At 34.6% G+C, this 12,298-nt stretch overlaps 1 protein-coding gene across 2 annotated transcripts; it reads right to left on the reverse strand.

Annotated features, from left to right (window-relative positions):
• Positions 1-2,051: 2,051 nt before the first annotated feature.
• Positions 2,052-9,680, reverse strand: LOC111611026 (leukocyte immunoglobulin-like receptor subfamily B member 3-like). Of its 2 annotated transcripts, XM_023346621.1 has the most exons (12): positions 9,504-9,680; positions 8,801-8,836; positions 8,368-8,634; positions 7,598-7,867; positions 7,229-7,504; positions 6,573-6,842; positions 6,215-6,478; positions 4,338-4,454; positions 4,174-4,189; positions 3,996-4,084; positions 3,512-3,562; positions 2,052-3,343 (listed from the first exon to the last, which is right to left on the reverse strand). In XM_023346621.1, exons 1-12 carry the CDS (start codon positions 9,538-9,540, stop codon positions 3,273-3,275), a joined length of 1,764 nt encoding a protein of 587 aa, XP_023202389.1. In that variant the 5' UTR covers positions 9,541-9,680; the 3' UTR covers positions 2,052-3,272. The 2 variants fall into 2 exon arrangements, with proteins under 2 accessions (XP_023202389.1, XP_023202390.1); XM_023346622.1 differs by lacking the exons at positions 6,573-6,842; positions 7,229-7,504.
• Between the last annotated feature and the right edge of the window lie 2,618 nt (positions 9,681-12,298).

A 12,298-nucleotide genomic window follows, 5' to 3' on the forward strand; every position in this document is an offset into this window, starting at 1 on the left:
ACAATAAATTCAGAATTGATACTTATATTTTCTCTTGATTCTTCATTTTATATTATCTTTTAGGTATCTGGAATGTAGTTACAGATGATCGGAGGAAACTGATTTTAAGCTGAAATGGCCTGCCATACATGACTTAAGGGTCTCATTAAGATAAATCTTTATTGTCATTGTCAATAAAGAAATTCAAAACGAAATTCAAAAAGTGGTACAAAAGTACCACTTTTGATTACGATGTCTCATGACATCGTAATCAACTTATTCTGAAGAAACATTGTCAAAAAAACTAAGAATAAAGCCAAGTCATGCAACCACCCTGTAGTCATGCAGTCTTGAATTCACAAAACAGCTGATATTGATTCTGGCCACTGCTAGGTGACAGTCAAGACATATTGACATATTGACAAAATTCCCTTTTTTTTGCTTTTCAAAAAACATGCATCTTTGACTCTGTTCCCAAGAGTCTCTTGGAACCAGAGTTATTGCCCTCTGACTGAAACGATGATGGTTATTAAGCAATAGTCATGTTGCAGTTTCCATTTTGCATCAGGAGGTGGCAGCAAATAACTTATTTTTTTTCAATCAAAAATGGCTGATCTCAGTTCAGATAGTATCTGAGGGACATTTTTGATTAGTGTCCCTGGAACCAATTTAATTTAAATAAAGTATTTTTAATTATCTATTTTTTTCATTTCCTCCAGTTTTAGTAATATGGAGGAAGGGTTAGGCTAAAGAATATTATTATGATACTCAGTGATGGCATAATTACTTTGAAAAAGCAACTTTAATCAGATTACTGATTACTCCTCGAAAAAGTAACTTAGTTAGATTACTGACTACTTGATTTGGAAAGTAACTAAGTTACATTAAAAGTAACTTTTTAAGTTACGTTTAGCAACTGCTAACAGCAACGCTCTGCCTCCTGTGAAAATTACATTGATCTTTGCCAATACTTAATTGTAAGCTATTTTATAATGGTAACATCAACAATGTGTCTCCACTTATAAGGTTGAACTGAAGAGGAGATTTTTTAATGGTTACAGTACAAAAAAACAACAACAAAAAAACGTGAGTAATTTGTGTGTTCCACTGTTTCAGAGTTTAGGTCTGGCACTTCTTTCCTGGTGTTTTAATCTAAATTGTCCATTCAACTGACACTAAAAATTGTCCCATTTATTCTAGTTTCAGAAGAAATAATGTGTGTTTCAAGACTCTCTGAGTTGTTGTTTGTGCTAAGCTAACATGGTTGTTGCAGCTGCAGGCAGCAGCTGTGTTTTCAGTGAGGATGAGGATGTTGAGCTTGATGATGGATGTGTGAGATGTTCTGCTGCCGTTTCCACCACAGCCAATCAGACTGGATGGATCAGGTTCATGTGAAGCAGCAGAATCCTGCAGACACACAAGTTTTCTTCCTGGATGGATCACCGGACATTCAGCCCTTTACTGGAACTCTGACAGAAATGACTACTTAATAGCACCATCTGCTGGCTACTATCTGTAAGCACAAGTCACTGACAGAAGAAGTCTGGTGGAAATTTTGCTTTTTTCTCACTGGGATGTTGCAAACCTCAGATGTTTTGCATCTTCAGCTGATTAACATATGAACACAAATGTAAAAGTATAACACTTTTGATTATTGCAGAGATATAACATTAATACACCTTTAGTTGCAAAAATGCTGCAAAAATGCCATCATCATCACAACATATAACAACAAAAATCGAATGTTATGAGTCGAACTGTTGCAGAATAAACCAACAGAGTTATCCACAGCTTTTATTAACCTGAGAACAAACTGGAGCTTCTGTTGCTGCTGGACTCCAGTTTCCTGTTAATAGAGAAAGTTTTTTTTTACAAATCAACCTAACACTTCTGCTGGTGTAGTATGTCAGAAAATGTGTACTAGAAACATGTGCTGCTTAAAACTTTAGTTAATTCTGTGTTACTGACACCAGATCTAGTGGAATCTGAGCCAGTATCAAGTGATGCACAAACACATGAATCCTGTGCAAATAATATCTGTGGATCACAGAGGAAGCAAGTTGATACAAATGTTACTCTGGCAAGAGATCGTTTATTCTGACACACATTTTCAATTCAAGAAAAACAAACAAACAAATAAAAAAAAATACAATTTCAATACAATTCAAATTCAATCAACAACATCTTTAGTTTCCACAAAGAAATAAAATAAAACAAAATGTACAAATAAAATAACGTAATAGCAAAAAAATGAAGAAAATCTAATCCTAAATTAGCAAAACCAAACTGAACAAAACATTCAGTTTACAACACAATAAACACCAACGTTAGTCAGATACAAATATTCTCTTAAATACTAATGTCTGCTAGTTATAACTGTCACAGATATCAAGGAGTTTAAGTTTGTCGCATAAAAATACAAATTTATGAGTAAAAAAAATATTATACCGAACATTACCCAAATACCAACATGGCAATGGCGCCTATAACAGTGACTAATGAAGTAATTTAAACAAATCCAAAATCACAAAGGCTCCAACAACAACAATCTACAGACGGAGATCAAAACCCAGTAAAAATTTGTCCAAATCACAAACACAAGTTACACGAAACACTTTAAAACTACTCTCAATATATTTACAGAACATTTTAAAGAAGCTTTTTTATGGCCTTATAAGAGTTGTCTTTTATCCTACCTGTGGATCAGAGGAAGCAAATTGATACAATGTTACTCTGGCAAGAGCTTGTTTATTCTGAGCCGCGCATGCGCAGAGCCAGGAAACTCGTCCTCCCTGTTAGACACACAGCGGCATGAGAGCGCCCCCACTGGCAAGAAGATACATGCACACAACAAACACGTCTATATACATAAGAAGAAAAAATAGAAAAAAACGAAGACAAAAGACAAGACCAATTCTGATTCAAAAATAAGGCGTGTATTAATTATTATTATTATTTTTTAAACTGTTTCTCAACCTGCTACATCTGCTTTAAAAAAGTAAAATATACCCACCCGACAATAAAGACATGAAATGAAAGATGATATTATTTAGCCTAAACCAGAGTCCAAGACAGAAACTGGAGCCACATTATAGTTTAATTAAAAAACATCATGTTATCTTTGGCAGAATAAGAAAGTTCTGTAAAAAAAAAACAGACAGATGAGATAAAATCATGAAATCACAACTAAACAACAGAAATCTTATTAGAACTGCTGAATGTGGCAGCAAATTTTCCTAATTGAAGAAAAAATGATCAGTAACAATCTAATCAATCAGGTGTTTATCTGACCTTCATGCTGAGCTGAAATTATCTGGTCTCACATTAACGTAAACAGAACCTTCTTCTGGATCAGGAGGTCTCTCTGGTAAAAGTGAAACATGGATACATAGAAAACATACATTAGTGTTTCTCCTCATATTTTTAAATAGTTTAATATCACTCTCTGAGTATTTGACAGCTGAGGATTGATCTGATTCACATGTAATCAGTCACCTTTAATAACTTGGTTGTTTTATTACATATATGTTACCTTTTCCAGTGGCTCCACGGTTATGGATTGTCTCATACACAGACGTGGTGCCTACAGTAAATATAAAAAATGTCAAAGAAAAGCTTGTATCTGAATGCAATTATGTAAAATAATAAGATCTATTTTGTAGATGCTTAGATACTATGTTTATAATTTCTTTCCTGATGGAGATAATTGTGAGTTTGTTAAAACTTTGAATTGTTTTTATTAATCAAACTCATGGTAATAATATTATTATATGTTGTCATACTGAGCAGCAGAACCATAATATCTGTAGATTAATTCTGACATAAAAATTAAGATCAGCAAACAAAATATTCAGGTGTTTCACTTTGTTGTTTTGTGTTTGTCAGAAGGAATGACTCTTAAAGTAGACACTTTGATATTTTTATACATTTTATAAAACTGTTTTACTATGAAGAAAAAAGTTACAACAAAGTGATGTTATGTCCAAATTAATACTGATGTTTATTCTGTGACTAACCATGCAGCAGAAAGCTGTAATCACTTTCAGTCTGGTTCACTCCATGATTAGTGGTCGGCCTCTGGCTGCTGCTTTCAGACTGAAATGACCTAAAAATATTAAAGTGGATAAAATTTAACTATGAAACAAAGATCAAGAGTTTATGACTAAGATGAAAGAACAGATATTTCATTCTGACCTGATGCAGCTCAAATCTGGAGAAGATAAAAAAAAGCCATTTAGATCATCAACAACAGAATTAAAATGATGAACCGAATTTCAAAAGTCATATTTTAATACATGTGATTCAATAACACATTATTTCAGGTTAGAAGCAATAAAATGAGAAGAAAATGTTCTGACCTTTGGACCGTCTGCAGCGCCACAACAAGAGCAGGAGGACAATGAGAACGATTCCACTAACTGGTCCAACGATCAACATCACAGGAAATGAAGAGATGACAGGACTGGATACAGTTACTGGAAAAACAATAAATCATAAAACATTTATCTTAGTCCTCATTTTATTCAACAGCAACAGAAACATTTTATTAATGTCTTTTTTAAAATTACAAACTGCAGCTTTAACTTGATATTGTTAAATTGTGATTCTATGTATTGAAATAATAAAAAACATCTGTTCAGCTCAGAGGACAGATCTATCCCACCTGGTGGGTTTCATAGGGTGCAGGTCATTTATCTGACTTTTATTTGTATGATGCACAATATTGTAACTACTATTTTATTGTGTTTATATGTCTATAATTATAAGACATTCCTCTGGTAATTATCTTTCATTAGAGCCTCAGTGATGACTGTATGTTGAATCACTGAGGAGTTTCAGTCATTTGAAGTTTGTATATCAGACGTTGTCCAGTTGTTGTCCAGATGTGATATTTCTCAAATGAAACTTCACATTAAATATCTGGAGAACATAGAAAAACACCCACACACATGAACATGTCCAAAAAAGATTTTTTTCTTTTTGCACAATTTTGATAAATTTTTAAATCCACAAACAGAATACTTAATTCTACATTTTCATTTTATTGTCCAGTCCAAACATTCAACACTCAATGTTACATAGAAATAGACATGAAAAGTCTTGGCAGAGCAAAAAGTTTCTTATTTGTTTGTGTCACAAACTTAATATCTGCATATTAATTACAGTTGAAGGATTTTTGACTGCAAAAATAAAAGTATATATAAATATTTTCACATCTTAATATAGAGACCAAGCTTTTGCATTTACTCCAAATGGTTCAAGAACAGCAGCAGCTTTAATTTGGTTAAACCTTTTCAGGCGTTTTTGATCATTTTGATGTGGCTGTTACAAACTGTGGTTATTGAGTGGTGAGGACGACGCGGTGGACCCAGGTTGTAGAGCAAATGATGATGGTTTTAATGAAGAAATCACAAAATACAAAGTCCAGGCAGCACAGGTGAGCAATAAGGCAAAGAGCTCAAACACTGGACTCGAACGAGGGAAAGGTAGACGACACATGACTTTAGACTTTAGACTAGGACCAGACAGGGAAACACAGATGGGATTAAATACACAGGGAAGGTAATCAGGGAACAATAGAGACAGCTGGGAGCAATCATGGCCAGAGAGACGGGAACTAAATTAACACACAGAGAATAAAACCACATCCTCACAGTGGCCAGTTAGAAAATGTTTTACTTTAATTTTGCTGAAAAAAAGTTATCTACTGTTACTTTGAGGAAGTAGTGATGTAACTGTATCAGAGATCATAATATAAGAAACTAATATGAGCTTGAGTGAATATTGATGTTATTAAAGGAATCCTGCTGCATTTAGTTTTGCTGATCTATCCTCACAGTTCAGACCAGGTCAAACAAACTTGGATCACAACAATGAGCTGCTTAATCTAAACAAAAAGACATTTAAAGAAAATAAATCTGACTAAAATAGTTCAACACTCAACTTGTTAACTCCTAGAACTTTTCTGTTTTATTCTTTAGATAAAGAACAACTTTGGGAACAATGTGCACATAGCAGCACAAATTATAACAGTTGTGGTTTTATTATTGTAACTTGCTAAAGGAAGTGAACAATAAAAATCAGCTCCTTTTTTTCTACAGATAAAAATTCATAACTCAGATTAGAACTAGTCAGATTTATTCTAGTCTGTCCAAGGAAGAAACTTAATTTATTCCAACATATCAGGAAAACATTTTTCTACAATCTGTTCAGAAAAACAAAACAATAAAATCACCTGTTATGGTTTCACTCCACTGTGTTGAAGAATACCAGTCATCTCTGCTTCTACACTGACACATGTAGTTTCCACTGCTGGACTCAGAGACATTGAAAGTCCAGTCTTTACTGTCTGTCCAGTGTATTATTGACCCAGATCTCCTCCAGTCACACGTCCACTCAGTGGTTTCTCCTCCCTGGACCTCACATGTCAGAGTGATCGACTCACCACTGAAGATATGAGGCCAGTTTGGTTGTCGAGTCACAAAAACCTTGTTGGAAACTGTTTACATCAGATAAGAAGAAAAACATTAAATCACATGAGAAATATTAATTTCATGTATTTAGTTTCAAACAGTCTTAAAGAAAAAACTTACACATTATTTCAATGATGTTCTCATGGCTTGAATGACTGTAGAATGAGGGATTTCCTCTCTTTCCATCACACTTATAGATTCCTCCTTGTGTCACAGTGATTTCTCTGTTTTCTTCATTATTTCTGCCGATTTCAACAAAAGAAGAATCTGAGGTCCGTCTGAACCATCTGTACTTCCATCCAGCAGAGGGCTCCACTGAGCAGCTCAGTGTCACACTGCCCCCTACTGGTATGGTTGTTGAACCTGCTGTCAGTTTGGCTCCAGGTTTATCTGCAGTTAACATGAATTAAAATTGGTTAATTTTTCAATAATTTAAAAAAACCATACAAGACTTGTACAAGTAGAACAAGCTACAGACTCGTTAACTGAAATAAATGATTAGATCGGGAAATTACTGAAAATATGTCAATAATGTAGAACTTCATTAATATGAATTATTCTGGTAGTTATTCATCGTTTCAGCCATACAGATTAACAACCAGCCTCTGATTATTGTGAGACTTTACAAAAGTAAACCTGATATAGAAACTTTTTCTAATAGAAAGTTTGAATCAGTGTGTGTGTGTTTGTATGTGTGTGTGGGAGTTAAGCATTAATACTGACAACTCAACTAAGGACTAAATCAGCCACATTTTCATTTACAAGTGTCAACTTACTTGATACAGAGAGTCTGATGGTTTCACTCCACTGTGTTGAAGAATACCAGTCATCTCTGCTTCTACACTGACACATGTAGTTTCCACTGCTGGACTCAGAGACATTGAAAGTCCAGTCTTTACTGTCTGTCTTGTGTATTATTGACCCAGATTTCTTCCATTCACACGTCCACTCAGTGGTTTCTCCTCCCTGGACCTCACATGTCAGAGTGATCGACTCACCACTGAACATCTGAGGCCAGATTGGTCGTCGAGTCACAAAAACCTTGTTGGAAACTGTTTACATCAGATATGGGCAGAAAAATTAAATCACATGAGAAATATTAATTTCATAGTTTTAGTTTCTAACAGTCTTTAAAAAAAACTTACACATTATTTCAATGATGTTCTCAAGGCTTGAATGACTGTAGAATGAGGGATTTCCTCTCTTTCCATCACACTTATAGATTCCTCTTTGTGTCACAGTGATTTCTCTGTTTTCTTCATTATTTCTGCTGAATTCAACAAAAGAAGTGTCTGAGGTCCGTCTGAACCATCTGTACTTCCATCCAGCAGAGGGCTTCACTGAGCAGCTCAGTGTCACACTGCCCCCTACTGGTATGGTTGATGAACCTGCTGCCAGTTTGGCTCTGGGTTTATCTGATGTAATAAAAACAAATATTATTCGATTTTATATAAAACACTGCAATTAAAAGCTTATTGTAAAGAGTGATGGTTCTTTCAGAAAAGTAAATATGTGAAAAATCTGTAAATGCATTTTATTGTCATCTTTCCTTATAGATACTTTTTAGAAAGTAAAATAGAAAAAGAATTTATTTGAAATTGTTTCATTAAATAACATAAAAGAGTTTATTCTCTTTTATGAAAAGATAATGCGGTTAACTCTACAAATAATAAAATCTATATATTCACATTAAGGTAAATAATATTTAGTTTGTTTTGTTGCTCTTTTTTTAACTTGTGGCTCACTTGACTTTATAAAAATTAAACCCAGTAATTATGTATGTGTCATATTTCAGACAATATTTTATCAACAAAAAAATCTGCTTGAAATAATGAAATAAAATAAAGTTAGAAAATGCATGTTTTTATAGGGCTGATATAAAACTTTGTAATTCTTTAAAATATTCAGGTCTTACCTGAGACAGTAACAGGGACAGTTTTACTGCAATTTTCGTCAGGTGAAACCCTCCATTGACGACAGCACTGAAATTCACCACTATCACCAGTATACAGAGGACCAACTCTGAAACGTTTATCTGACTGAAAGCGATCAAATTCTTGACCATTCCTTATTAACCGGTATTGACAGTCAGTGTCTCTTCCTTCATTCATGTCACAGATAAATGTAACAAACTCTCCAACATAAAAAGTCGACCAGTTGGGTTCAACAGTCAGAACAGGATCTATAACAGAACCAACATTCAGCAAGTTTGTCTTTTGATTTATAACAAAAACACATTAAGCTAAAAATTAAAGAAAAATACAGAATATTATCTGATATAAAATATAAACTGAATTCTGTTCCTGAGAGGATAAATTATTAAAATACAGATTAAAAGTTGAATTTACCGAGAGTTTGTCCACAGCAGAGCAGTGTGTTCAGCACTGGAATAAAGGTTGAAAGTTCATCAGCATAAATTATAAATTAATTAAATTAAATCAAAAATATTTGCCAAATCCTCACACTGAGCTTTGACTCTGTTTACTTGTTAAATAAATGCAACTATTATAAATATATTGAGTTTTTATTTGTTCTGATAAGAATAAGATCAAATGTTTTAGTTTATTGTTGTTTTTCTGATGAGTTAAAACTTCATTTTATAAACTTCACATCCTGACTGAAGACAGAACATCTGCAGACGTTCTGCACGGCTACGGAAACTTCACACTCATCTCTACTGGTAAAAAACTGATAAAAGTTTTTAATGAATAATTTAAGTTTCTTGTATCAGATCATGTTTCATTTTTCATCTTTGTTCTATAATATTTTCATTTCTCCCACATTAGTTGTATGGGATATAAAGTTCTGTGCTAAAGTCAGATTTTACAATAAACAGCTTTTCAAAATGTTTGCACAGAAATGTTTGTGTTAGTAATTTGTCACTGAAATAACCTGTTTGAAGTTGCAGCAAACACATCAAGAACAAATGGTTATACTAAGTAAAGCTACACAAATACAATGGAAGATAAAGTAGATATTACAGCAGACAAGATGTCAAAGACGATGTTCTTCTAATCTGCATCATTCATACAGATAAAGTGATCTACTTACAGAGTGAGACCAGAACCCTGGGTGAGGTGTTCCCCATCCTGACCTCAACCTGGAACCATGTGTTGCTCTGCTTTGGTCCAATAATCTTCCTTTCATAACATGCTGCCTCTGCAACGTCTCTAGAGAAATGGAGCCGTCTGAAACAGGATCAACGTTTTATCTGAGAATGACGGGACAACGTTTATTTTGAACACTGACATCACTGCACTGAGTTTCTGCTGTGATGTTTCCGCTCCAATGATGACAAGTTGTGGTAAAAGAAGCACAGGACTTTTTTTTCTTTTTTTTTTACAAAAGAGTTAATAAAAAATAAAATCAATAGATAAGCTTCTTCTGCTTTTTTAAAACCATAAAATAAAATTCACTTTGAATTAACTGTAAACAGCATTATTGTAACACATGAATAGTTTAAATGTTTAATCCACTACTTGGTTTGTGTTGCGTGCGAACTCTCTGGCAAACAAACCATAAAATCCCCTTTTCATCTAAAAACAAGTGATGGTGAGAATGATCTCACCTATCACAGATATATAAGGTCTTAGGTGTGAATAAACAGACATGAGATCAGACAGTGTGAAATAGTTTGGAGTTTAAATAGATTTAAGAAGAAACTCTAAAAATGTACAGAGAGTGAAAAAAAGTTTCTGTGTTTCATTTAGCAGCGTCTGTTTGTGAGACAGGAAGAAGGATGGAAAATCTTATTTTCAGCAGAATAATCCTCTAACAATGATATCAGTCAAACCTACACCATACACTGACCTTTAACCTGATCCTAACTTTAGCCTCATCTACAATATGTCATATATTAATTTCTTAGCTCAGCGTAAAGAAGCCGTTAGCAGCTCTGCTAACCCAGCATGGGTTTTGGCTGTGAGGTCATGGAAAAGCATTTGGTTTTCTGATGTTACTTAATTTTCAGTTTTCTATACTAAATATTTCACTTTAGTCCAGATCTTCCACCAAGAGACGAGGAAACATTACAGAGTGTCCTGCAGAAACTCTATAAATACAATTGCAAATGTGCTGAGCTTCATCTTCAGTGACATCCTGCTCAAGAAGTGTTGACCAAAGAAGCAGAAGTTCTCTTTAATGGTGTGGCGACTCAGCACTGCCCTCTTGTGGCAGGCTTTTGAATCCAGACTGCAGGCCATTGTTTCAGAGTTTAGGTCTGGCACTTCTTTCCTGGTGTTTTAATCTAAATTGTTCATTCAACTGAATCTAAAAATTGTCCCATTTATTTTAGTTTCAGAAGAAATAATGTGTGTTTCAAGACTCTCTGAATTGTTGTTTGTGCTAAGCTAACATGGTTGTTGCAGCTGCAGGCAGCAGCTGTGTTTTCAGTGAGGATGAGGATGTTGAGCTTGATGATGGATGTGTGAGATGTTCTGCTGCCGTTTCCACCACAGCCAATCAGACTGGATGGATCAGGTTCATGTGAAGCAGCAGAATCCTGCAGACACACAAGTTTTCTTCCTGCGTCACATTATTGAAATGACGGCCAGTTTCTGAACCGATAACTTAGTAAACTATGACTTAATGTCTCCATCTGCTGGCCACTAGCTGTAAACACAAGTCACGAACAGAACACAGCGTGTATTTTTGGGAATTAATCATTTAAACAAATAATGTTTTTTGTAGAACAGGGTATTTATGTACTCATGTATGTGTAAAGCAAGAAGTTTCTAATTTGTTTGTGTCACAAACTTAATAGCTGCATATTAATTATAGTTGAAGGATTTTTGACTGCAAAAATTTAAATATATATAAATATTTTGACATCTTAATACAGAGACCAAGCTTTTGCATTTACTCCAAATGGTTCAAGAACAGCAGCTGCTTTAATTTGGTTAAACCTTTTCAGGCGTTTTTGATCATTTTGATGTGGCTGTTACAAACTGTGGTTATTGAGTGGTGAGGACGACGTGGTGGACCCAGGTTGTAGAGCAAATGATGATGGTTTTAATGAAGAAATCACAAAATACAAAGTCCAGGCAGCACAGGTGAGCAATAAGGCAAAGAGCTCAAACACTGGTAGCAACTGGAATACAAACTGGACTCGAACGAGGGAAAGGTAGACGACACATGACTTTAGACTTTAGACTAGGACCCGACAGGGAAACACAGATGGGATTAAATACACAGGGAAGGTAATCAGGGAACAATAGAGACAGCTGGTAGCAATCATGGCCAGAGAGACGGGAACTAAATTAATACAGATAAAAAACCACATCCTCACAGTGGCCAGTTAGAACATGTTTTTCTTTAATTTTGCTGAAAAACGTTATCTACTGTTATTTGAGAAACATCCCTGAGTTTGACTAATAGTTCTTCAAATCACTTTCTCATTCTTATGTTCTTCACATTTTGTTAAATTGCAGTTTGTTGTGAAAATACAGCACAGGTAACATTAAGAAATAAATTCTTCAAGCTAAAAAGACAACTAGAATAGCAGCATAAGGGAAATTGTTGATGTTAATAATGGAGGAGAAGATTTCCGTGGACTGAAATCCAACATCCAGTTTCTCCCATTTATTTTTCCCATCAAAACAAAAAAAGTGATCTACTTACACAACAAGTCCAGTTTTGAAATTCAGACCAAACAGTGTTGTTCTGCTTTATCCTTAGTTTTCAGAAGAGGCAAGTTGTAACGTCTGTAGAGACAAAGAACAGAGGGAGTCAGGATATATGTTTCATAACAATATGAAATTTTGTCTTATTTGATTTTAAACTCCCACCTCAAGCCACAGCTGCTTCCTGTCCAGTGATGTGAAGGCGTGGTTAAAGAAAGATGGAGC

The sequence above is a fragment of the Xiphophorus maculatus genome, chromosome 14 (assembly GCF_002775205.1).
Source record: "Xiphophorus maculatus strain JP 163 A chromosome 14, X_maculatus-5.0-male, whole genome shotgun sequence".
Lineage (NCBI taxonomy): Eukaryota > Metazoa > Chordata > Actinopteri > Cyprinodontiformes > Poeciliidae > Xiphophorus > Xiphophorus maculatus.